The following is a 27340-nucleotide window of genomic DNA, read 5'->3' on the forward strand; positions in this document are numbered from 1 at the left end:
GTCAAGACAAGAACACAAACAAACCTTTGTGCAGGACTGAGAAGGCTGGTGATGTCACATTGGCGGGGAAAACATTGCTGCTTTCCTAAACCGTGGGTAGATCAGCGTACAATAACCCTGTACATAGACAGCTCCAGCTAAAGTCTGCATGATGTTAGAGAGCTGCTCGTGTTAGTTGGGAATTTCTCGGACAGCTGCTTCGAGATGCTGGTCACTGGTCAGACATACTGGAACTGTAGTGACCAGACAAGGGAGACTTATCAACATTTGACTTGGGATGCGTGTAAGAGGCTTCATGAATAACAGCTTTAGTGCACTCTAACGTGTGTGTATACCAGCAGGGATGATCCTGTCACCTTTACCACCTGAGGCTACTTTCCATTGCTGCCTCCCCTCCCCCTGCTCACCTTTTTGGCGCTGGAAAGGCCAAAGGCCAGGACACTAGTGGGGAGAAGTGCAATTGCTCTTCCCGTTCTAGAAGAAACAAATTTCTGGTTGGAAACCATACATTTGGCTCTTAAAGTTACCAAGAGCTGCATTTATGCCACCCCTGGTAACCAGTGAGGCACTGCTGCGAGTTTCTCAGCTCACCCCATTGGTGCAGTGCCATCGATACTCAGTCGCTTTGACTTATTAATAGAGGTTGTTCCAGCTTTCTTGTTCCAATGGCTGTTTCAGGTATGTTTAGTATGGCCCCAGTAACAGTAAAGCAGAGGTTCCCAAATCATGTTGCTGGTCCAGCAAATGGTGTCAAAAGCAGCAAATAGACTCCTAGGGGGTTTTATTTTTTAAGCCACGACTTTTTCAGATCAGACTTTTTGACTCCAAAAAATGGATTTGCAGGGAAAAAAAGCATGGCATTCCCATGATTTATTATGAGAAAAAACTGCGACATCCAAAAATATTCCTGCTAAAACCTGTCGAAATCATGTAGACGTCAATGGCAGGTGTCCCTTTTACAGCTGGAAGATCTTTCTTTGAGTCATGGTTTCAGGGTCAGACTGGGGGGCCTAGGGCTCACTGAGGCTGGTGTCTCAGGGGTCCCTGCCACAAAGCCCCCTCCAGATCCCTGCTGCAGCCGCAACCACTCAGTCCCCCCCATGTGCGTACCTTCCCATGTGCTGACAGGCAGGAGGAAATACAGGTATGGGACCTGTTATCCAGAATGCTCGGGGCCTGGACTTTGGAAAGCCGACTAATCTCATATAGCAGCGTGTGCCGCCACCTTTTTTGCTCAGTTTAAAATGCCAGAGTTGCTTCCAATCCACATCTCTCAAATTGCAGGTTTTATAAACCGCTGGGCATAAAGGTGTGCCTACATGGACTAACCCTCCAGATATGTTTATTTCCCGGAGGGTTTTTGCCCACCTGTCTGGCTGCCAGGTTGAAGAAGCAAGGAGCTGTGGTTCTACTGATTCAGCATCTGCTCGTGTCTCATCCGTGCACCAGAAAGCAACATGGACATGTCAGTTTGGACAAGTCATTTGTGATCTGGTTTGTAATACTAACCCTCTTTCCACCAAGCCCTCAGTGTTGCCATTTGTGCTCTGATGAACTGGATAAAATTGGTCTGCTCCATCAGATCAGGCATGGAAAGCCCTCGCTGCTATTTGCAGGTAGTAGGAGGGAAAACCACTTTTTATTTATCTACCTCCCCCATTCAGCTAAGAGCACTGTGGCTACATCAGAGCTAAAAATTCCTGGTGGGTGAACAAAAACCTTATTGTTGCTGCATTTTTTGTAACCTCTACTCTACTCATCTTTTAAGGGATATCTCAGAGGTGGAGGCTTCATTAATGTCAATGCGCTCCGATCCACCCCAGGTCTTTTAAGTTAACTTTTAGGATGCAAGAATGACTAATTCTCAGCATTGGTCATTGTTATTTTTTTTAATTATTTGCCTTCTTCTGATTCTTTCCAGTTTTTAAATGGGGGTTACTGACCCTATCTAAAAAACTAATTCTCTGTAAAGCTTCAAATGTATTGTTATTGGTACTTTTAATTACTTATCTTTCTATTTAGGCCTCTCCTTTTCATATTCCAGTCTCTTATTTAAATCAATGCATGGTTGGTAGGCTAATTTGGACCCTAGCTACCTGATTGCTAAAATTGCAAACTGGAGAGCTGCTGAATAAAGCCAATTGCCAATTGTCTCAGAATATCATTATATTGGACCCAACAGTAGTCTAGAAGGGGGCCTGTGTGACTATAGCCTAGGGGTCCCACGTGTTGTTAATCCACCACTGACTTTTGCAAAAATGTAACAGAAGCCAGCCAATCAACAGACTGATGTGCAGGTGGAATAAAAGATGATCCAAACCTAACCCAAGGTCAGGCTGGGTCGGTGGCAAAAAACTTGGTGGACCCTGGCCCTGATGGGTCTTGCCAACCCCCACCCTGGGCACTGAATGCGGATTCCCATGGTGACGCATAGTGCTGGGGGGTTGTCACACGAGAGCTAGGAGCACCGTGTGAGATCACAAGCAAGATGAAGACCCCCCAGGAGCCGTGTCTGATTGGGCCGGTGGGACACCGGGAAAAAACCTGGTGGGCCCCGGCCCTTGTGGGCCCCTGCCAGCCCAGACCTGCTCACCCCAGCTCCCGCATTAAGAAATAAGCCTGCGTGCAGAGCGCGTCATGTTCACACAGACATGAAGAGTGCAGCGAGTTCACGCATTTGTGCGCATCGCGCTGTGTCCTGACCAGGGAAGGTCAGGAGGGGGCCCCGGGGACTGCGAGGAGGGCCCTTCGTTTGCAGCCCTGGTGGGCCCCGAAGGCTCCAGTCCGACCCTGCCCAGGAGCTGCAAACTAGAAGGTAGGTGGCCAGAAGAGGTAAGTGCCTGGTGGCCCCCTACCATTGCACCCTAGGAAAGTGCCTGCCTATGCCTAGTTTGAGCCCTGATTTGTAACCTTAAACTGGCTGTTTAAGTGTAGATTTATCCTTATGTCCGACAACTGATGGTACATCCCAATCTTCTGACCTAACCATTCAGATTAACTAAAGTAGTAAAAGAACAAATCAGAAGATGTTCTGGCCTTGACAGCAATCGTATGATAGTTATATCGGACAAATTCTAGTGACAGTCACCCATTGATATTGTCAGATAGGCAATACATGCAGAGAAAGTATGATCGTTACCCAAAAGAAATCTTTTAACCTGTCCGATCAACTAAACGACCCATGGCCACCTGGGGTGCAATTGTACCGGGCCCTGTGGAAGTTCGAGTGTTCGCAAATCTACCGGCGACAATTGTTTCTGGAGGGGGGGGGGCTGGCTGCACACGCTGCACCCGAGGCGCGTGTCGGAAAGTTACGGTGCTGTCGATGGCCATGTGAAATTCGGCTGTACTATTGCGAGAGAGCACAATTACACTCTCTGCAATAGTGTTTCTGCCTCCCCTCCCGACACGTGAGGGGGGCGGCATTGCAGAAGCCGCCTCAGGTGGCTCCTTAGTCAGAATCGGCGCTGCCAAAATGTTGGGATGATCCACACACGGCCCGGAAATCGCACAAACCGACTTTATCTTCGTGTTATTGTGCCAGTTTGACCCCACCCCCGGTTTTTAGATGGGGTCGGTGACACCCATTTGAAAGCTGCAAAGAGTCAGAAGGCAAATCGGTCAAAAACTATAAAAAATTAAGACCAATTGGAAAGTTGCTTAGAATTTGCCATTCTATAACTTAAAGGCAAACCACCCCGTTAATTAAAACCACATTTTTTTTACCAATGTCTATGGGAAAGTCGCTTAAGCTGGCCATATACTCAAAGATCCGCTCGTTTGACAACATCGCCAAACGAGTGGATCTTTCCCCGATATGCCATTAACGGCCTTATGGCCGAACGATCGAATTACGATACACCAAGGGGCTCCGACGGGTCGGTCGGTTAAAAATCAAACCTTCTCGATCGATATCGTGGCCAGATATCGATTGGGAAGACCCGTCGGAAGCCCCCATACACGGGCAGATAAACTGTCAAATTGGTCCAAACGACCAATATCGGCAGCTTTATCTGCCCCTGTATGGCCACCTTTAGAATGACCTTTTCTTTCATTGGCTACATTCCATGGATGGCTTTAAATGCCCCTTTAAAGGGCTGCAGAGGGGGGCACAATCTCCCATTCCCCAGCAGCGCGGCACGAGTTAACTGGGTTTCATGCCTGAAGATGATCATTACACGGGCTCAGTCGTGAAAATGACTCAGAAATCCCCGAGCCCCCACTTTCCCGTGTAACCTGACATCAACTCAAGCCTCTGCTACTGGCTTAGCCCCGCCCCGAATCCCGCAATCAGCCAGTGAGGAGGAGCGGGGCGGGGCTTCAGGTTGTACACAGCGTGCACGTGTACCAAGAGGAGGATATCGGGGAGTGATGGAAAGAGAGAAGGAGGGAGGGAGGGACGAGGAGGCTCCAGTATTTTGTAAGAGAGGAAACGCAGCCGCCGAGCTGTGCTGGAAATCATTAAAAGTCTTGCCTGGCTGCCAGCGTGCAGAGCCCACAGAAGAGACGCGATCCCATTCAGCCTCCCAGCTCTGCCTATTCCTGACCAGCGCGACCGGGATCTTTGTGCCTCCAGATTGGCAGGTAAGCCATTGAAATCGCTGCGACTTGTGTGTCTGGAGTGGGCGGTGGGCTCAGGGGAAATGCAAGCAAATTCAGGGAAGCAGCAAAAAAAGCAATGGAATTGACAAAATCTGGGGGATAACACAACTGGATCATCAGGCATTTCTTTCCAACTGGCTGGCGTGGATTTCAGAAACGTCATGCATCCCTCCTGACAACAAGAGGGAGCTGAAGTTCAACAACAGCTTTGCTGCACAATATCCAGCCTTGGTACCAAAGGGCCCCCCCCAAACCTGAATCCCCAAGACAGTGGCTCTGCTTAGAATGAATTGCTGCTGGATTCAGGGGCGTAACTACACAGGAATGAGACTGAGGGGCCCAGAAGGTACAGGGGGGCTCTGGCTGCTCATTCACTATATGTTTATAAAAAGATCTCATTCCCAAAGTTTTGGTTTGTTGGGGGGGCGGGTAACCTCAATACTGTGTCCTGATTCCGTAGCGGAATGCATTACACTGCTATTAACAGTTTTTATTTTTCATTGTTTTTGTAGAGTTTTTTTTTTTTTTTGCAACTTCCCAATTTTTTTTTTCTTTTTCAGTCTGGTGGTTCTGTAAAATGGTCCTAGGGGCACATTGGTAAGGAATCATGGGTAATTGCAAATTTTGAGAACATACAGACAGATGTCGGAAGTTTTCTGTGCAATAGTAGGATAGATCCGAAAATCAGAAACAGCTGCCCAAGTGTTTTTGTGGCATTCAGTTTAGTGTTCCCTTTGCTCCCAACGTTCTCATACGTGTTTTCAGTTCCCCTTCTTCTTCGTGCTCCTTCCGTTGTTTCCTTTTCTCCCTTCTCCCCATCTTTCTCTCTTCTCCCACCCCCAATCTGTATTTTTCCTCCCTCTCTTCTGTATGGAGGCGAGAAGTGAATTTTCCATGCTCTGTAAAGCTTTTGATTCCGGGGTAGGGATGCAGCAGTTCCACATAGATTCTTTCTCAGTTTGTCTTTCCAGACTCACGGCATAATGGGGACTTTGTGAAGGGGATGAAATACCCTGCTCTGACCATAGAAAGGAATTTAAGAGGGGATTGCAAAGGCCAATGAACTTCTGCCGTTTCCTAGTTTTTTTGGCATAGGGAAAGGGACAACAGCTTCTTAGATCGTGTAGCAGAGACGGCGCTTTGTTCTCTTTCTGAACTTGTAGCATCTTTATTTTTTTAGATAACTCTTCTTTGTCTGTAGTGGTTTCATTGCTGGGGTTTTTGGTTTATCTATCAACATTGGAGCAAAAAGAAAGTTTTAAAAGTGATGTAATATAGCAGCGTTTGCACCGAATCCTGGCTTAAAAAAAATTCAAGCAATTTTCAGCAGGATTTAGATTCGGCCAATGCCTGTTAGAATTAGGGATGAACCAAATCCAGGATTTGGTTCGGGATTCGGCCAGGATTCGGCCTTTTTCAGCAGGATTCGGATTCTGCCAAATCCTTCTTCCAGGCCGAACCGAATCCTAATTTGACATATGCAAATAAGGGATGGGGAGGGAAATTGCGTGACTTTCTGTCACAAAACAAGGAAGTAAAAAATGTTTCCCCTTCCCACCCCTAATTTGCATATTCGGCCGAATCTTTCGCAAAGGATCCGGTGGTTCACCCGAATCCAAAATATTGGATTCGGTGCATCCTCAGTTAGAATCGAGTCCAAACCCAAAAAATGGGAACTAACTTGGCTTAGCTTTTTCGGCTTTTTTGTGCGTTGGCAATTGCATCCCAGTGTTAGGATTCCGCTCGATATTCGGCTGAATCCGTACCCAAGGATTTGGCTGAACACAGAAAAGTAGGATTTGGTGCATCCCTAGTTTTTAGAAAGCTTCACTTTACACAGTAGTGATGCACGGGTCGGGATTTCTCCTGCCGCCCCACAGATGACGTCACAAAAGGGGCGGCGCGAGCAGGCGCAGCGTCTATAAAAGAAGAAGTCAGAAGCTGACATTTGATGGTGGCGAAGAAGAGTGCGAGGTCGGCCCGAACCCGCCCGACACTCGGTAAACCCGCGGGTATCGGGCCAGCCTGCATTACACTGGGTTTTTTTTAATAACAAAATATTTTTCAAACAAACACCTCTTTTCATGTCGGAATTTCGGAATTATATCTGGCTACAGTTTATATCTGGAAATGGTATAACCAGGGGAGCTGCTGCCGTGGTGCGAGTTGAAAAGCTCGACTGAAGCCCGTGAGTTACTGAGAACGGCAAAAAACAACTCTGGGTAACTTTAAAAACCGCAATTTCAATTTTCAAGTCAATATTTTGTTTCTTCTAGTGCAGAGGATGCAATTGCTCTCTTTGCACTAACAATGTGCTAGCGAATTGCCCCCCCCCCCTCCCTTGGAAAGGTAAGGGTGGGGCAACATCTGAAAGGCAGCATAAAATATGAGAGGATAAGTGCTTGGTAGGTTACCCTTTGACAACAGGAAATGGTTCAAGGTAACTGTAGGGCAGTGGTTCCCAAATTGTGGAGCTGCCCCCCCTGAGGGGTGTGGAAGGGGGGTTCATAATAAAGGCCAGGTAGGTTGAGATTAAGGGCTATGCCACAATAGGCAGAAAAATGCACAATGTCTTGTTTTGCTCTGAAATCTGCCCATGGTAGCGCTGACAAGCAGAAGCCATGATTTTTGGTGCACAATGATGTTGGTACAGAGGGCAGCGCTTATTGTTCCATAGTGCTAGACAAACCTAGCCAACTACACTGCCGCTCCTTGTGCGCACGTGCAAACAAGAGCTTGTGCACATGTGCAAACACGAGCGCATGTGCATGCACTGAAGAGTGCACATGTCATCTATACAGCAACTGCTGCCACATGTGGGGGACACAAGGGTCAAAACTAGGGGTAGGCAGCAGAACGTGCCTGGCGCCCCTCTACTTTTGCACCCTAGACACTAGTGCCGATTCTGATGAAGAAGCCGCCTGAGGCGGCTCTTCAAATGCTACCCCCACTCGCCGGCTTACCTATCGGGAGGGGAGGCATCCGAGGCAGGAACACCAGTGCAAGTGGAGAGTGCAACTGCGCTCTCTCGCACTAGTAAAGCCGAATTTCCGGTTTCAAAACCAGGAATTCGGCTCTAAAAAGTACCAGGAGCGGCTTCTTGACGTCCCTGGAAACTATCTGGCGCTGCCGCCTGAGGCGAGCGCCTCAGTTCACCTCATTGGCGGAGCACCCCTGCTAGGCACGTGCCTCTTCTGCTTACCCCTAGTTCCAGCCCTGCCATAGCCCTTAGATAGGCCTTTGCCTATCTGCTTTCCTAGCTATAAAACCAGTGGTTCTGGATGCATAGTTGGCCAGGGACGTAAAGGAGTGATTTTTATGTCTCTACCCATAATGCCTCATGTGAGAGTTAACCTCACTTTTTTGTGGTATTAAGGCAGTGCTATGTATATGGCATGAGGCAATTAAATACCTTCTGTTTTTAGAAGGCTTTATGTTGCATGTCTTGCACGTGAAGAGTTTTGGCTCCTTTTAGCCGTGTCTCCCTAACTATGCTAGGCCTCTGCATAGATACACACGCAAATACCCAGTTTATTGCTGCCCTAGATCTACTTGGAACTAAGGCTGATTGACTATTACACTGATATATATATATGTATATCTTTAACCTTATTTTTGGCTAAGGTGGTGCTGACTTAATGCTCCAAGGAAGGGGCGGGGGGACTGGAACTGAAAAGATCAGACAACCTCTGCTGTACAGTTGCCACTTCACCTCTTTAAAGCCAGACTTATAAAATATATAGGGGGAACAGATAGTCATAGGATCATTTAGAACGATGCCAATATATTGACTACACCAGCAATCAGCACAGTCTGCAGAACAACTCATAAGTTACTGCATTGGTTTCGACATGTGTGCCAGATCTGTGGTTTTTCCCGCTGCTGTTAATTGTTTATTTGCACCAAAAAAATATCATCCAACAACAAAGTCACAAACGTCTTCTTGTTTTTATTCTTCACCTTATTCCATAATGTTGCTTTGAAATACAAGAAGCTTGTGCACCTACATATTTAACCTACCTTTCCCAGGCAGATTTCCATTCACACGGGTGCAGCTGAGTAAAATCTAGTGTCATGCACAAATGACATAGGCAGAAGTGACATCATAACGTACCGCATATGGTTTGTGACATCACCTGATACTCTACCCCCCACTTCCGCCGGTGGATTTTGCAGGAATTTATCTGGTGACAGGGAGGTTTTATTTACCATATAGGCATCCAAGGGTTACTCCGTTAAATCTGCTGCCCTAGGCACAGACCATAGAGTGCCTGTATGGTAAATATACCCGTGCTGGGTGGCTGCCTAAAAGTGGCCATACACGGGCTGACATGGGGCCCACCAACAGTCTTCCCGACCCTGATCTTGCCAAAAATAATCCAGGCATTGTTTAAGAATCTCATCGGGCATGGCCCACATCAGGTTTTTGATGTGGTCCTCACCTTTTTAGCCTGTATTCCTATAAGAAACAATTGGATCAGCCCAACATCAACAGCCCAATGTGGTCATATCAGAGAATGATCTGCACATTTGGTGACTTTACCAAAGGAGCAGCTCTTTATGTATATGGACAGCTAAACATTAGTTTATGGATTTGTTCCAACACTTAAAATGGGTGGTTCACCTTTAATTTAACTTTTAGTATGTTCTAAAATGTCTAATTCTTTTCAATTGAACATTTTTTGTTTTTTATAGTTTTTGAATTATTTGCCTTTTTCTTCTGACTCTTTCCAGCTTTCAAGTGGGGGTCACTGACCCCATCTAAACAACAAATGTTCTGTAAGGCTAGAAATGTATTGTATTACTCCTCTTTCCATTTTGGCCTCTCCTAATCATTTTCCAGTCTCTAATTACAATCATTGCATGGTTGCTAGGCTAATTTGGAAACTGGCAACCAGAGTGCTGAAACTGGAGAGTTGCTTGATAAAAATCAAATTAACTAAAAAAAAACACAAATACTAAAAAATGAAAACAATCTGCATATTGTCTCAGAATATCACTCTCTACATATTTAAAGTTGATTTAGAGGTAAACAACCCCTTTAATGCTTGTATGTCGGGTTTAGGCCAGTAACATCACCCCTTTTCCCGGGGTGCAGGCCATGTAGCTGGGCCCCCACCCTCACTCAAAAGTGATTTTCACAACAGATTCGCTTGCGTGCAAGCTGACGGCATGCACCGAGGGGATGAGTAGCATCCCCGGTTGTTCTACCACTGGTTCAGGCATAGTGATATAGTAACCGTTCGGGTGAAATCCAAAAGCACGACCGGGAGTGCAACAGTTAACAAAATGAAATGCATCTGTTTAAAGGAGAAATTGAAACCAGGCACAGCTCTCTGTGTGTGTCTTTCCCAAAGTATTTTCAGCTGTTTGAGGAGTCGGGGGGCACCACTAAAATTCCTGCTTCTAAAATTTTTTTGACAAATTGAGTTCATTTTATCGCCGGGCCTCAACGAGTCTCGGCTGTTAACGGCACAAGGAAAAAAAAGAGAAATCATTCCTGCCTGTGAAATATGACTCAGCCGGTGTATCATTGATCATTGTATCAGTCTGACCTCGTTTTATGTCATCTCTTAATTAGCACATCACAAATGCAGCATTAGCGTTGCGCACAGAATGCGTGGGCCTGGAGAGGAATACCTAGGCATGGCTTTACATGCCCAAAATGCATTTGCTTCCCCGCTCATTCTGGGGTTTGCTGAACTTCGTCCACATCTGTCTTTAAATAAATACATTCCCCAGCCTTCCCCTTTCCTGCTGGCTTCCAGATTTTAAAGGAACAGGGTACCGGCAGATGTTTAAACAGCTACAAATATATATTCTTGAATATAGTGCGATAGTCTAGAACCTGCAAGGCAGCCTCTGTGCCACTGAGCTGCTTGTAATTATAATTATAATTATAATTTATAATAACCCCTTTGTTGGTTGTTGGTGTGCCGTAAGGGTATTTATTGCACCCACTGGAAGCAGCGGTATCTTCTTTTTCCACCTGGTGGTACAGAGGTTCCTCGCTGGTGGCGGAGAGGTTAATGAAGGCTACTGTTTTGTATAGCCCTGCAGCCAGAGCATGTCTAAGCACGCTCAGGTAACAATTTCAGCCTCTTCAGTCCTGAACGAGTCACTGCACATTCTAATTGCCAAGGCCGTTTTGTGAAGCCAGAGCCTGGAAATCATGCACAGGCAGTTCCAGGAAACCTGCAGTTACACATCCAGGAAAGAGGAGTGAGACTTGTGACTGTTCCAGTGCCTTTCTCTGAAGCAAAACTCGCCATCCCCTGTAACCCTTTTTCCGAGTGTAGAACAGCTATGGGATTACAGAGGAGTTAGCACAGTGCCCCCATGCTTTTCTTTGCAATATAAAGGATAAGTTACTCCAAACTATTTTCTGCTTAAAGGAACAGTAACAGCAAAAAATGTTAATGTTTTAACGTAATGAAAATACAATGTACTGTTGTCCTGCAACTTGTGTGTTTGCTACAGAAACTCTACTTTAGTTTATATAAACAAGCTGCTGTGTAGCCGTGGGGTGCAGTCAATCAAACACAAGATACACAATAGATGACTGATAAATCCTGTAAAATCCCAGTGTTTACTACAGAGTTTATCTGTTTTCTGCTGTGTATCCTGTGCCTTTTCTCCTTTTTGGCCTCCCCCATGGCTACACAGCAGCATGTTTATATAAACTATAGTAGAACTTTCAGTAGTGCAGAGCAACAGTACATTGCATTCTCATTACTTTAAAACATTTTCATTTTTTGGTGTTACTGGTTCTTTAAGAATGTCAGCAAGCCCCCCCCCCTGTCGTTAGTGTGGTAATGGTCAAATTCTGGATTATTTTCGTTTCTCACATGGGCGTTTTAACCTGCTTTGCCAGGTAGTGAAATTCACTAAAAAAAGCCAACATTGATGTGCTTTCCAGAGCAGCAATGAATGAGTTAAAGGGTTGTTCACCTTTAATTCAACTTTTAGTATGCTGCAGAGAGTGATATTATGAGTCAATTTGCAATAAGTTTGCATTTTTTATTATTTGTGGTTTTAGATTTTTTTTTTTCTGCAGCAGGTCTACAGTTAGCAGTTTCAGCAATCTGGTTGCTAGAGTCTAATTTACCTTAGCAACCATGCATTTTTTCTGAACAAAAGGCTGACTTTGATTAGGAGAGGGTCTGAATAGAAAGAGGAGTAATAAAATGTAAAAGTATGAAGAAGAAGCAGGGCCAACCGGCACTCAGACGGATCCACAGGACCAGAGAAAATTTTATTTGTACAAAGTTAAAAAGTGCATATTTGCATCTCCAGTGCCGGTTGGCCTGGCTTCTTCATACCTTTGCCGTACTGCTCCCTAAAGCTGGGGGTCTGGGGCTGGTGCACCCGGACCACATTTACTATTTGGTGAGTCATTTACAATTTATTTTGGGGCATCTTGTTTCTCATCTTGTTTCTCGAAATTACTGCAGTAATAAAATGTAGCAATAATAATAAATTTGTGGCTTACCAGAGCAATTGTCTTTTAGATGGGTCAGTGACCCCCATTTGAAAGTTCGAAAGAGTCAGAAGAAGAAGAAGGGAAATAATTCATAAACTGTTAAAACGCAAAACATGAAGGCCAGCGGAAAAGTTGCTTAGAAATGGCCATTCTATAACATACTAAACACCCCTTTAAGTGTCCTGTGTTTCAAGGGGTTTCTATCCTTTCTCCCAGTGGTCCCAATATTTTAATATGGCACTAATTATGAAACTGGAGTACGGTCACACAGTAATCACACAAATGTGTACGAACCAGCTTGACATTGGGTGTAAACTTTTCAGGCGCTGTTAATGTGCTTTGCAGGCAGTAATAAGGTCAGAGACAGAAAAATGTAGTTAAATAGAGGAAATAGTGTAAATCCTACCTATAAAACATTGCGGGTAGGGTGGAGTAAGTATGGGAAAAACTGACAGTTAATATTTTTCTGGCATAAACAAATATTTTATTCCAAGTATTCAACAATTCAATCTTCAATCTTATGTAAATTCTACCCTATACCCTACCATTCTATATGCCATATAATGCCTTTAAGGCTAGACACTTATAAATTCTACATGCAGAATGGATTGTTGCAGTGGCGTGAATCAACCCCCTTACCCCCCTTACCACCCACACCTGCAGTGCTTCAGAATTAGGAATTATGGTTTGCGGGTGTCTGAAACTCGTGTGTGTATGGGGTGGGGGTCCAGACAGGAGCCTCAAGCTGAAGGTCCACCAAAGGTTGTGGTGTCTGCTGCTACCTTGTTGTAAGATTGTGAAGACTGCCCTGGTATTCTACGGAGGGATTCTTCTCAAGAAGGCCAATCACGCAAGCCACTATTTAGGGCATCTATCTAGTCAGTCAAGGGCTGAAAAACTGATCACTTCTCTCAAATCACTACAGAGAAGTGAAGTCATACCCAGTCCCATCATCTTGGCCAAATGGGACAGCTACTCCAGTATCCATGGAGTAGTCATACTAGAGCTGTGACCCCCTCCACCAACCAGTGGCTTTTGAGCAACCCCTTGGAAGTTGCTCCCAGTGGCCTCAAAGCAGGTGCTAATTTTTGAATTCCAGGCTTGGAGGCAAGTTTTGGTTGCATAAAACCAAGTGGGCTGCCAAACAGAGTCTCCTGTAGGCTGCCAGTCATGCACATCAATTTCTATGAGGAATGAAGGGACGTATACAGTCACAAATTAACTCTGAAAATTGGTATGCGTAGTTGACTATCTCTGAAGCCTGCAGAGGTGCAAACAAGCATACTTGCACAATATGGAACTAGATCATCGAATTCAATATTTTAGAAAGTGAGCCAAGTAAAGAGAGGCTCGAGAGTATACATACTCTTTGAGAAGGTTTCCTTGCTTTTCATCTTTCAACTCATTGTACGGAAGTTATCTTGCCTTCGTGATGCTGATATCAGGGCCCAGAATGTGTTTAATTAGTCTTGCAGTACATGCCTTTGATGTTGTGGGATTATGTAGCAACAGAGGCAACAATTTCCCCATGTCCAGTAGACCATATAAACAGAAATTTTCTTCATAGTAAAGGCAAGAAATCCGCTAACTGCTGTCTGGTTGGTGTGACTCCCTGAATATGAATAAATATTTTCCATCTAAATGCATAACCCAGTATATTTTATGTCCATGTTGGAGTTGAACGTTAAGAAGCAGATACCATGACCACAGCTATAGATTCATCTGTAGTTGAACAGCTCTGTTCCAATGAATAAAAATGCCTTGCACTTCAAAAGGGACACTCAGCATGCAGACTCCAAAATCAATTCACTCTACTGTTGGCCTGCTGTGAGAGATCTATGAGGAGGCACAGTCTCCGGAGGCCATATATATAGCAGTCCAGTCAGTGCTTCTTCCCCTGGCATGTCTAGGGATCCTCCTGTTACACACACTCATTGAACTTGATCAGTAGATGTGACCATGACTAGGAGAAGCCCACGAGGTAGTGGAAAAGTTCAGGGTTTTATGATGTCAGACTTTAGGAATTTTGGACAATAAAGGCCTAGCAGAACACTGCAACATAGACTGTGATTCTTCCTTTCATTGTTTGCCTGCCAACATTGCCCAACTTTAAAGACTGTTTATAGATATAGGACAGCGGTTCCCAAATTTGGGATGTTGGGCCGAACGACCAGAATAATGGTACTTTGCCCTTATATGTGGCTAGTCATTTTATGGTATCCAGCCTTTTGGACTGTAGGCTAATTAGTCGGATACTGTAGAACAGTGATCCCCAACCAGTTGCTTGTTAGTTGTTCACCAACCCATTGTATGTTGCTCCCAGTGGCCTCAAAGCATGTGCTTATTTTTGAATTCCTGGCTTGGGGGCAAGTTTTAGTTCTGGTGTACTGCCAAACAGAGCCTCCTGTCGGCTGTCCATTGAAATAGGGCCTACCAATAGCCAATCACAGCCCTTATCTGGCACCCCCTGCAACTTTTGCGCATATTTATGTTGCTCTAAACTCTTTTTATACATGTGATCATGGGTAAAAATACTTGGAGACCCCTGTTGTATGGTCACTTTAACTCATAGCAACCACTCAGCAGTTTTTACTGGTCTAAGACTATGACAGACTTTGTCTTTGTTACCAAAGAACCCACAAATTTTCTAAGCAATTTTTAATTTTGTCTGTGCTCTGCATTGAACAAATTGTTTGTAAAGATTGGGTGTTGCATCGCAACAGTGAAAACTACCCAATATCAAGCGTTAGATTCCCTATAAATAAAGCTCAATGAAATGGCATTGTTAAGGAGTGAAGCCATGCAGCTGCAGGCACACTGTAGCTGTCTGTGCTCTGTCACAAGATCATATGGGTGCAGAAAGAACGTATTCACATGACGTACAACATGAAATGATATGCAATCAGCTTTAATGTCTGTACCCGGGTGATACCATCCCGTGCTGGCCGAGGCACAGAGACATGGTTTCCTTTTGTATTCAGATTTCTGGGGAAATAACACTTAGGGGTTATTTGTTAAAGTCTGATGCCAAAAACTCAAATAAATTGAGGTTTTTTTACTATAAAATCCGGATTTTTAGCGGGAAAAAAACCCTCAAATTTTTCAAGATTTCTTATAGCCTGAGGAAGGAAAAAGTCAAAATTCGCCATCTCAGACTTGCAGAGGTTGTATAAAGTCAATGGGAGAGGTCCCTATCCTATTTGGAAGTTTCTGTGGTCTGCACTGGAATTAGCCCGAAAATCCGACTTTTTCAAGCAAAAATCCGAAAAAGCCCAAAAAATTTAGCAATTCGGGAAAAAAATATTATTTGGATTTTCACTCAATTTTTTTCATGTTTGTCCCTGATCTGATTAAACCGTGCTTTTTTAATAATAAATTAGGTTGAATTGTGGATTCTAGCTTCGTCTGACTTTTTTTATTTAAATAGACAGAAAAATTCAGATTTTGATAAAGAAGGCCCTTAGACTAGCCTTCTCCCATAACAGTTATTCTATCTGCAAACAAATATTACAGATGGAATTGCTACAGCCACTAACCCCAACACGTAGTGGTGTGAATGACCTGATGCTACAGAATGCATTCTGGTATCTCAAGTGCTTGAGACCTAGGGTTTTCCAAATACGGGGTTTTTCCATAATATATATATAATATATATAACCAGTTACAAACTCCTATCTATATTAATGTAATTATTACAGGTGGTTGCACCCTGTAACAAGTCACATGGTATAAGTTAACTAATGAGTTAAGCAGACAGTCTCCCTCATTGATGGGCAATCATTCACGTTCAATTATTCACTACATGCATGCGACCCATTCCAATATGGAGGTCTAAGAAGAAATCAAAAGAGACCATTACTTGTCCTATATGACCATTAAAATTGGGGGAAAATGTAGCTGTTAAAGGGCTGCTTTCAAAAGTCATGAATGATCCATTACAAAAAAAACACAATTTATGACCTCTGAGACAAAACCCTATAGAGTCCTCCAGAAAAGTAGAGAGCACACAAATAAGTGTTTGTTTGTCGCTGTGTTTAACTGACAAGGCGTTCCATGCATTCTTCTATTGTACGACCAACTTCTGCATGTTATTAGCTTGGAACATTTTGACTAAGGAGGAATGTCTTGGCATTTCCTGCCTGCTTACAATGTGAATGAAATCCTGGGTGTAGTGGAACAGGAGAATGCTGGTTACAAACCAAACCTCAAGGCAGAAATCAAAACATTCACATGCTCCTTAGTGGTTATTGATTTGGTCTTATTAAAGGTCACCTATAGGTGCCATCTCACGCGTGGACCATATACACGGTCGTTTAGGCCACAGAAGACCCAAGAAGCATAACAAAAATTAATAAAAAATGTGCTATATGTATATGTTATCAGTGTGTTTATTGTCAGGGGCGACCCAGGGGCTGCTGCCCCCTTTCTCGCTCCGCACTTAAAAATCAGCGACAGTGTGGGTCAAATGGGGACTTTTTGCCATCCCTTGTAACTGGCCACTTGCTGCCACCTGAGGCAAGGTTCTCACCTTGCCTCATGGCAGGAGCAGCCCTGTTTATTGTGATAAAACAGCATTCTGTTGATTAAACATGCCTAAGTTCACCATAGACACAAAGATCCAATCGTACGAATTGTGTGGAGAGTCCCGTTATTTTGCGTCCCACAGGATCGGTCGTTTGGTCGATCAGACAGGTTAAAAGATTTCTGTCGGCTGCCGATAATATCTCTGCATGTATTGCCGATCATATGATTTTCAGTGAGAGGTTCTCACCAGCTTTGTCGAACATAACTTTCGTACGATTGCTGTCAGGGGCAGAACATCGGCTGATCTGTTCTTTTATTACTTTATTTGATCTGAATGTTTAGTGGCAGGTCGGGAGATGGGAAGTCTGATTGATCGAGGAATTGAACGATCGGATCTTTGTATCTATGGCCAGCTTAATGCACAAGGACACTTATCAATCCAAACATTATTGGTTACTTATATGAGTCAGAGTTCACATCAGTTGCACTGAGATAACTTTTTCAGAAGTACAGGTACGGGACCTGTTATCCAGAATGCGGGACCTGGGGTTTTCCGAATAACGGATCTTTCTGTAATTTGGATCTTCATACCTTAAGTCTACTAGAAAATCATGTAAACATTAAATAAACCCAAGAGGTTGGTTGTGCTTCCAATCAGGATTCATTATATCTTAGTTTGGACCAAATATAAGCTACTGTTTTATTATTACAGAGAAAAAGGAAATCATTTTTAAAAGTTTGGATTATTTGATTATAATGGAGTCTATGGGAAATGTTCATTCCGTAATTCGGAACTTTCTGGATAACAGGTTTCCGGATAACGGATCCCATACCTGTATCTAATTGACTGGCCTCTGTTGGCCAAGTTATATGAACAAACATATTATTATAAGCAAGTATATCATATTTCAGGTATAGGAGCACCCATGTTTTAATCACTAACAAAGAAGAATTTTAACCTTGACTTAATGTAGAGACCAAGCGTCCTGTACTGCAAATCCCATGGCCTCAAAGCAGGTGCTTATTTCTGAATTCTAGGCTTGGGGGCAAGTTTTGGTTGCATAAAAACCAGGTGAACTGCCAAAGAAAGCCTCCTATAGGCTACCAGTCCACATAGGGGCTACCATATAGCCAATCACAGCCTTTATTTGGCATCCCCCCAGAAATGCTTATCATGCTTGTGTAGCTTCCCAACTCTTTTTAAATTTTATTGTGGCTCATGGGTTAAAAAAGGTGGAGTTTACATCCCTACTAGTGAATTACTAAACATACAGTTTGTTTGATGCTTTAAGAACCTTGGCGAGGGAATCTGTATAATAAATGTGTATAAAACTCACCTGGGCTTTATTAGGGCCTGTAGCTTCAAACTCCCCATTGAAACACTGAATCTGACCTTGTGGAACAATATACACTATTTAATTTAGACTGTGCTTTTATTCTTCTGCATATATTTTGTGGATTTGTCAAAGTGGGTAGTGCCATACTATTACTTATTAGAGCAGTGATCCCCAAACAGTGGCTCTTGAGCAATATGTTGCTTACTGATTCATCTGATGTTGCTCCCAGGCTTGTAGGCAAGTTCTGAAGGCACAGAGACCACGTGCTTTACCAAATAGAGCCATCTGCAGACTTCCAGTCTACATGGATCTACCAAATAGCAAATCCCTTATTTGGCTTGTTTTTATGCTTGTGTTGCTTGTGTTGTTTTTACATTTCCTTACACCAGTAAAAAAAAAGGTTGGGGATCTCAACATTAGAGTATCCATAGAGTACATTGAAATTGTAAAGGCAAATGTTAGACTATTGGCTTGGTTTACCAAGCAGTTTAATACATTGAATACAACTCCCTGATAATGAAATGCTCCTGCTTTTTTGCGTAAGAAAATGTGTATAGCAAATATTGCTTTCTCAAAGAATATTTTGGTTCTTGCCTGTTTTTCCCTAGTCTAATGGTAGTGACTCACAATAGGGCTCTAATAATATACCTGCCTCTAAATGCTGAGAATTGACACCATTCTAGCTGCCCTTTTAGATTCGCTCCCTGTAACTGAATTATGTTTTATCCAAAATGATCCATCAGGGAAAAAAAGCCTGAAAATGAACACTTTCTGATAGAACTGTATATTTGCAGTAGCGTCTAGCACAACAGTTGCTTTTATAGAGGGGGTACAAAAGGCAGAATGTTACATTTCTGATATGGTTGTCCTTTCGTGAACTTACAAACTGACTTTCTTTATGAATGGCGCAGACCGGCTGAACAAAACTACAGTATAAATGCTGTTATTTAGACCACTGGAATATGTGAGGACTGAGTGGTTGGAATGTTAGCACGAATACAAATATTTTCATGTCTGGTTATCAACATACCCATGAGAAAGAATGTTTTCTCCTTTTAGCCAACAGTTATGTGGTGAGATGTAAAGCTGGCCATACGCAGGCTGTTGCCACAGTTGGCTCCTCTTTGTCTTCATGTATGGGGCTGAAATATTGTTTAAATTGTTTAGACCCAATTGCTTTCAGGTGTAGGCGCCTTCTTTTCCCTATGGGTCTGCATTCAGTTACTATACCAGTAGCCAAAAATAAAATGAGATTTTAAGTTTTGATGGTTGACGCATTTTTCTTCATCAAGAAACAGTTAATCATAGGGCTTTTGTTTTTAAACATATTGTAAAATTAAATAAAATGTACTATTTGCCCAGGGTTCAAAAATGTGTATTATTTAATCAGATAACAACTGTAGTCTATGCAGACACTTTGAGAGAGGACCATAATTATTTCCTAATGTGTTCTTTGCATGATGGGTTTACAGACCTGTCACCATCTGATTAACGGTTGAGCAGACTGATATTTTGGCCCCAAACATGAGCCAGTAAAGTTGCCTGCTGGGTCCTGCTTGGAGACAGATGTCAGCCCATGTTTGTAATGATAGAGAAGTTTAGGATAACATATGGTAAAATAAATGTTAGTAGGATAGTGCATCAAAGAAAATAAGCAAAAAATAGTCAGCAATTGAAAACATAGAGGATAGGCCAAAACCATTTAATTTTTTTTGTCTGTCAAACAGTCTTTCTGTCTTGTAGGGTTTACATTCCATATTAAAGGTTTCTGCTATATGTTCAGTATAAGAATATTGATACATGTATTTGGATATCTGAATAGTTCATCTTAATAGAAGCAGTTTCATGTAGAATCAAGCTGTAAAAAAGCAGTGTGCATTAAGATGCTTTAGGATATTTCATTTTTGGCTTTGATGTAGGTCGAATTTAGCAAAGGAAGTATTGTGTCACATCCTTGTCCGTAGTGAGGTCATATCCAGAGGAAATCCACTCAACAGCTATGAGAGATATGTATATGAGGGGCTTGAAAGAGGAAATTGGGGGGTGGGTTTCCATGGAAAAACAAGTAGCAAAAGCCTCTCCCACTTATCCTTTTTTAACTTATTCTTCACATACGACCATAGTCTTGCCCGTTCCAATTATGTCTGCTTTTTTCCTTTGCAGATAGGTAGGATAATCAGAGCTTCTACTCACAGCTTTGTAACCAAGAGTAAAGAAAACCAAACATTTTCTTTATTGAATTGCACTTTTAACACTGGAACGCACCTGGATGCCTTCTTGCCAAAGACACATGATAAAGAGTTGGCCATCTATTTTAGATGAGTTGAAACTTGCCATTCCAAGTGGTTTTGGATAAGCTTGATCGCTTGCTTCCCCATGAAGAGTACCCTAGAAAGCATAATCCTCCGAAATAGTACCTAGTGGAGAAAGAAGAATGTTCAGTTGCACGGATTGCTTTTGTAGGACACAAATGGAGAGGACATTAAGCTTCACAAAGGTTTTAATGGCAGCTTCTTAAAATTATGGGAAGTGAATTATATTCAAGTCTTATAATAAAGCATAACGTGGACATGTGCTAGGACCTTCCATCTGCCCATAGTATGGGGTATTTGAAGATTTTGAGGCATTTACTGGAACCGTCCAATGAACATTGAACTCAGACATGTGTGTCCCCTCTTCCACACATCTATAAAAAATTTGACTTCCTTCTATTGAGAGGACACGTGTTAATTTCCAATAAGAGTTCTACACTCAATGTATCAAGCAGAGTGATCACGGCATCTGGAGGTATGTAAATCAGTTTCTAATAAAATATGTTGTTTTGAGTAGCATTGGGGATAATAGTCTTTGGGTAGGGACTGTGGTTGTGGGATAGCAGGTATAGTAGGGAGAGATGGTGCCTATAGTAGCAAGTGACGTAATAGTCTGGGAAGGGAGTGTGGCTGTGGCATAGCAGGTATAGAAGGGAGAGATGGTGCCTATAGTAGCAACGGGAATACTATACTCTGGGAAGGGAGTGTGTCTGTGGGATAGCAGGTATAGTAGGGAGAGATGGTGCCTATAGTAGCAGTGGTGAAAATAGTCTCTGGGAAGGGACTGTGGCTGTGGGATAGCAGGTATAGTAGGGAGAGATGTGCCTATAGTAGCAGTGGGATAATAGTCTATGGGAAGGGAGTGTGGCTGTGGGATAGCAGGTATAGTAGGGAGAGATGGTGCCTATAGTAGCAGCAGTGAAAATAGTCTCTGGGAAGGGAGTGTGGCTGTGGGATAGCAGGTATAGTAGGGAGAGATGTGCCTATAGTAGCAGTGGGATAATAGTCTATGGGAAGGGAGTGTGGCTGTGGGACAGCAAGTACTTTAAAAAAAGAGTGTGCCAATAGTGGGGATAATGGATAATATCTCTTTTGAAAGGATGGTGGCTTTAAAATAACAATTATTGTAAGAGGGGCAGTAACACTTTATATCAGTGTTGCTTCTCTCCAGTTGTGGTAACAAACTCACTGTCTGATCCATGTGCTATTGCAATAACATTTGTAGGTAAGTAGTATAAAAGCTTTTTCTGTTTTAGGCCCCTTAGCACAGTTGCATGAGCGTCTTATCCTCAATTTATATTAAAATAAAACATTTCCATAATAACTCCATTACAAATAACCTGGCTCTGGTTTACTTACATGGGTGTCAAATTGTGTGTGGTGTAAAACTGAAGAGCAGCTGAATAAAAAGCTTAGTAACGCAAAAACCATAAATAATGAAAAACAAAAACCAATTGCAAATTGTCTCAGATATCACTACATCATACTAAAAGTAAACTCAAAGGAGAACAACCCCTTTAAGACCGCTCTTCAATCACCGAAGGTTTGCACCAGCCCTGCCAGTAACTTGTATGTAAGAGCAAGTTTATGCCCTTGGCTGTTTGACCCAGAAGCAAAGAATTTACATTGTTCATTTTCATAGGGAGATCTTTCATTAAGTTTTATTTCCTTTGCCTCTGTTTGATTTCTAGATTCTACCACTTCATCAAGAAGATGCCCTGAACAATAAAGCAAGAATCACGCTACGTCTAGCTGCAAAGCTTTTATTGAACGTGGACAGGACCTGCTACCTTTTCCCCTTCCTTGGCTGTCTGAATATTAAACAGGACCAAATGGAGTCTATTTGCAAAACAACAGCATGGCTTAGGGAGGAGTTGGACTCTCTGTCGCAAAATCTTCGTATTTTGGACTGTCGAAGCCGGGAACTCTATGATTCTTCGCACGTAGAGAAAGCGTTGCATGTGGCTCTGCCTGGCTTGATGCTACGGCGGCTGCGCAAGGGCAATCTCTCAGCTCACTCCCTGCTCCCAGGGTCCCCTCCAACAGTAAGGGGAGTGGCCCTTTTATACGACGAGTGCACATCCAGCCTTGAAAGTCTTGAAGCAAGTCAAGGGGATGAGCAAGAACCCATTCTTGTAATGCTTCTGCATAAACTTAGGAAGGAAGGATGCCAAGCTTATTACCTTCAAGGTAAATCACATTGTGTCAGTTTATGATTAGGTTACAGGTATATCTGCAACACATAGTTGGGAAACAACAGGGAAGGCATTGTAGTATTGGCTCCCATGAAGAAGATACAAGCTGGTCTAATAGAATTAGCCCCAAAGCCAAGTGTTTGATTAGTGCATTCAAATGTTAATTATGTTATTGCACAGGTGGGTGACCATCCAGTATTAGACCCATCTGGGCTTCATCAGGAGGAACCAAGCAGTGGTTTGAATACAAACTTGAAGATGAATAGGAGAAGGCGATAATAGAGAGAAGTGACAAAGCACGGCACTAAACTCGTCTTATGGGTTAAAAAAAAACCACAACATAATCCAAATATTATCTCACAATATTATAGTTGACTCCATAATTTCCTCCAAGGAAGCCAAATGTCCTGCTTCAAAAGTCAGGAACAAAATTCTAAAGTTCTAAAGCAATTCTTTGCTGTTATAAAGTTGAATATAAAATTATTTTTGGTACCCTGAGAAAAAAATCATTTGAACTATAGCAACTGCTACATACGTCTTTACTGAACCATTAGTAGCAGGAACGCCAGCAGGAGTAGACAAGTTGTAGGGACCTGCCAAATACAGAGAAAGTGTATTTATCAATGATATTGCACTCGCTCTTTATACTGTTGCTTTCATAGCTGTCGTTTCTTGCTCTAACTAATGATAATCATATTTTCATAGGTGGGTTCAGCAAATTTCAAGCTGAATTTCCTCACCATTGTGAAACCAATCTTGACTGCACAAGTTGTGCCAGCAACTCGCCCTTGCCTCCGACCCCAGTGCTGGGACTTGGTGGATTGTCCATCACTTCCGACTGCTCAGACTTTGAATCGGACCTTGACAGGGAGCCTTTGAGTGGGGTGGATTCTGAAGGTATGAGCCCACGTAACCAGGCACCATCTTTTCCTGTACAAATCCTGCCACACCTTTACTTGGGCAGTGCAAGGGATTCTGGGAACATTGAAACTTTGGCTAAACTTGGCATACGCTATATCCTTAACGTCACCCCGAATCTCCCCAATATCTTCGAGAAGGATGGAGAGTTTCACTACAAGCAGATTCCTATATCAGACCACTGGAGCCAAAACTTATCCCAGTTTTTTCCGGAAGCCATTGAGTTTATTGGTGAGTACTAATCAAGAAAAAAAAACATTTTTGATGGCGCTTCTTAAATGTATTTATTCTCATTTAATATCAATTTAAAAAAGTATATACATATATTAAATATGCGGAATAAAGAGCTGTTATTATGTACATGAGTGGTCTCTTGTACCTGCAGTCTAAGGTTATAGTCTACTGCTATGTATATACATATGTTAAATAACCTTTTTATTCTGATGAAAAGCCTTTTTTTCTGAGCTTTGATGGTACAGAAACAACTTGCATAGTCAGTAGATTGGCTGTCTACAAACACAGAAGGTCCCCTATTAAAGGTTCTTTCAGGTCACAGTCAGACTCTATGGAGGTTGTATTGGCTAAATTAGATATTGCTTGTGAGAATACCCAGGTCCAGACTGACAATCTGGTAACTGTAGCAAATGGCAGAAGGGCTGCCATAGACCATTGGACTTGTTTCGGCCAAAAAGATTCTGCCAAATACCTAACCAAACCCGAATCCTAATTTGCATATGCAAAGTAGGGGTGGGAAAGGAAAACGTGGGGGGAAAATTGTGACGTGAGGAAAAGTCATGTGGTTTCCCTTCCCGACCCTAATTTGCATATGCAAATTTGGATTTGGTTCGGCCAGGCACAAGCATTTGGCTGAATCCGAATCCTGCTGAAAAAGGCTGAATCCTGGATTTGGTGCATCGCTAAAAATAATATATAGAAGAGTAAACATTAAAAAAACAAAGATAGTGTCCCTTTAAGAAATGGACTTATTGTTACAGCATCTATGTGCTGTTGTATCGGCTGGCTAAATAATAGATCAGGTCCAGTGTATATTGTGTGAAAGTAATATAGTAATCAGTGAAAAAGAGAATTCCTCAGATTGATTTTGGTGAAGAGAATTTTTAACAACGCGTGCATTAATCTGCCGCATTGTGATTTGGAACCTTGGCCAGGTTGCAATAAAAATTAAGTAATAAAAATGTGTGGCGTGTATCTTTCTAGGCATCTTGAGGACATGTTTGTCTTGCGTGTGTTTGTCTTTGAGTCTGACCTTCAGCTTGGATTCTAACTGCTTTCCGGATAAGGTTACATTAATGGATGTCCCTCCTCCCCTCCTTCTCTGCCATTTATTGTCTTTGTCTCTGGATCTATTTTTACCTCTCTGTAGTGTGGGTATGATGGAGAGGGCATACATATTGTTGGGTTATCAAAATTAATTTGTTTCATACTGACACAGGGTTGGTCCAGATATGCTACAGTGACTTATGGGACCATGAGAATGTTTTCAAGATAGAACCTTAAGCAAAAACAGTGTCTAGTAGTGATCAGTCCACAGCCTGAGTATCCCCTGTCACTCAGATGAACTGAAGAAGCTACTTGAGTTGTGAAACATATAAATTAATCAGCAAATCCATTTGCTTTAGACTTATCATCGGGGTTGGACTGGGAGCCTTCCAGGAATCTTTTGACTTAGACTTTCTCATCTTCTTTAATCATGTTACAAACACTCATCTATCCTTTCGTTCATATTACCCCTCCCTTCTCACATACTTGAATGTCCATGGTATAGAACGGGGGTCCACAACCTTTTTTACACGTGAGTAACATTCAGATGTAAAAAGATTTGGGGAGCAACACAAGCATGAAAAATGTTACTGGGCAAAATAAGGGCAGGTGCTTATTTTTGAATTCCTGGCTTGGAGGCAAGTTTTGGTTGCATAAAAACCAGGTGTACTGCCAAACAGAGCCTCCTGTAGGCTGCCAGTCCACATAGGGGCTACCAATAGCCATCTGGAACCCATATTTGGCACCCCTGGGAACTTTTTGCATGCTTGGGTTGCTCTCCAACTTCTTTTCCATTTGAATGTCGCTCATGGGGAAAACAGGTTGGGGATCCCTGTACTAGACAATGTAATAACAAGTGTCCGGAACCAGTTAATGTTACGTCAGTACATTATATTAGGAAACCCTTTCTGCCGGGTGCATGCTGTACTGTGGCTGTTTATGCCGGCCATAGTGACTATGATAAATACCAGTGATATTAATGAAAGGTGTTCATATTTCTCATTTCTAGATGAGGCGGCATCTCATAACTGCGGGGTACTCGTGCACTGTTTGGCTGGAATCAGCAGATCTGTCACTGTCACCGTGGCCTACCTCATGCAGAAGCTCAACCTATCCCTGAACGACGCCTATGACTTTGTCAAGAGGAAAAAGACGAACATCTCGCCAAATTTTAACTTTATGGGACAGTTGTTGGACTTTGAGAAGAGTCTGGGCCTCAGCAGTCCAGAAGACAATCGGCCTCCTGGTCACTCATTCTTTACTAGCCCTTCCAGCGATGAGGTCTTTGAGTTGGACTCTTTGGACTCAACGTAGGAAACTATACAGATTTTGTTACCCTAATTATATTCTGTTTGGATACTGTATATCCAATTGTTTTATTGCCTGAGCTTAACCAGCTTTGTTAAGGCTGAAAAACTATTAGCGTCAGCTTAGGTGTTACTTTTGGTAGATCTTTAACATGAACAAGAAGGATCAAGTGCTGATCCTCGCCTTCAATTCATCAATCACAGAATCTGCAGTAAATTTACTGTGAAATGCTAAAGTATATTTGATGGATGGAGGTGGTGTTGACTGCAAGAGCTCCAGGTCTTAAAATGAAATAATATATCACCATGTGTTGTGTATTGTTGCAGAATTACTGCTCAGAGTATTCAACAAGACTTTTGGAAGCTTCTTCTGAGGCAGAGGCTCATGACCTTGGACCTTTGTGTGCAAGTTCATATTACTGTTGTGTGCAGCAGCGAATGAATTTGTTTGTTCTGTGACCCAATTCTTATGAGAGCAAAAAAGAGCACCAGATGGTCCAAATGAAGAATGCTCAACTGGGAACAGGAACTTAAACCAGGAACATACCCTGCATCTTTCAAACACATCACGACGAGGGCTGACTCACTTGTTTTGCTCGACTGGAATGAGAAATTCTGTGAGTGGAATCCAGAAGACTGCAGGATGTGCCGAGGGATTTCCATCTGGAACCCAATGCAACGGCGAAGATCAGCTTCATTGTACAGGATGATTCAGACCTGATTGTGCTGCCCGGGAGATATAAAGCCATGTATTTCTCTTCTCTTAAGTCTGGTATTTTACTAGAAGGCAAATGGAGTGTCTTTGTGGGCTTTGCCCCGGGGCAGCTTAACATTTTTATGCCATCGCTCTTCCCAAACCAAGAGTGATAAATGTTTTTAAAAAAAACTCAACTCAGGATTTCTCACAGTATAAAAGATACAGAGCTGGTGGGGTTTAACAAGCAGATACATGGTTTGTACAATCATGTATTAAATGTAGTATTACTCGGCTCTGGATTCATACAGGCCAGTAGGAAGAATACCACTAAACAGTGTTAAACATATGGTTGCAGATGTGTCCTCCCTTCCCCACTTGTATTGCCATTTGCTGCCTGTCAACAGATTTACACATCTATGCACACTTGGTCAATTGTGAATCCGTTTACTAAATGTAAAAAATGGTGCTCCATAGGATGATAAATGGAATATCAAGTGTTTCGTTGCAGGGACCAGAGACCATAGGAGTCACAACTTCCACAAGTAAGGGTTGGACTTGCTGCAGCGTGAGTGTTCCGCTTTTAGGGACAGATCTAGGGGTAGGCAGAGGAGGCATGTGCCTAGGGTGGAACGGTGACGCCACTAGGCACATACCTTTTCTCTATGGCTATCTATAATTCTGTGC

General features: G+C 42.8%; 1 protein-coding gene across 1 annotated transcript; it reads left to right on the forward strand.

Annotated features, from left to right (window-relative positions):
* Window positions 1–4352: 4352 nt before the first annotated feature.
* On the forward strand, window positions 4353–26836 carry dusp9.S (dual specificity phosphatase 9 S homeolog). Its single transcript, XM_018232788.2, has 5 exons — window positions 4353–4584; window positions 20110–20733; window positions 21950–22448; window positions 23159–23602; window positions 25662–26836. Exons 3-5 carry the CDS (start codon window positions 22091–22093, stop codon window positions 25964–25966), a joined length of 1107 nt encoding a protein of 368 aa, XP_018088277.1. The 5' UTR covers window positions 4353–4584; window positions 20110–20733; window positions 21950–22090; the 3' UTR covers window positions 25967–26836.
* Window positions 26837–27340: the final 504 nt, after the last annotated feature.

The sequence above is a fragment of the Xenopus laevis genome, chromosome 8S (assembly GCF_017654675.1).
Source record: "Xenopus laevis strain J_2021 chromosome 8S, Xenopus_laevis_v10.1, whole genome shotgun sequence".
Classification (NCBI taxonomy): Eukaryota; Metazoa; Chordata; class Amphibia; order Anura; family Pipidae; genus Xenopus; species Xenopus laevis.

Excerpts from the sequence above, each read along its gene's own strand:
- dusp9.S (XM_018232788.2), top strand. The coding sequence starts at position 22,091 with ATGGAGTCTATTTGCAAAACAACAGCATGGCTTAGGGAGGAGTTGGAC. Across the intron at positions 22,449-23,158 it reads CCAAGCTTATTACCTTCAAG|GTGGGTTCAGCAAATTTCAA; the intron begins GTAAATCACATT and ends ATATTTTCATAG. Across the intron at positions 23,603-25,661 it reads GGAAGCCATTGAGTTTATTG|ATGAGGCGGCATCTCATAAC; the intron begins GTGAGTACTAAT and ends TCTCATTTCTAG.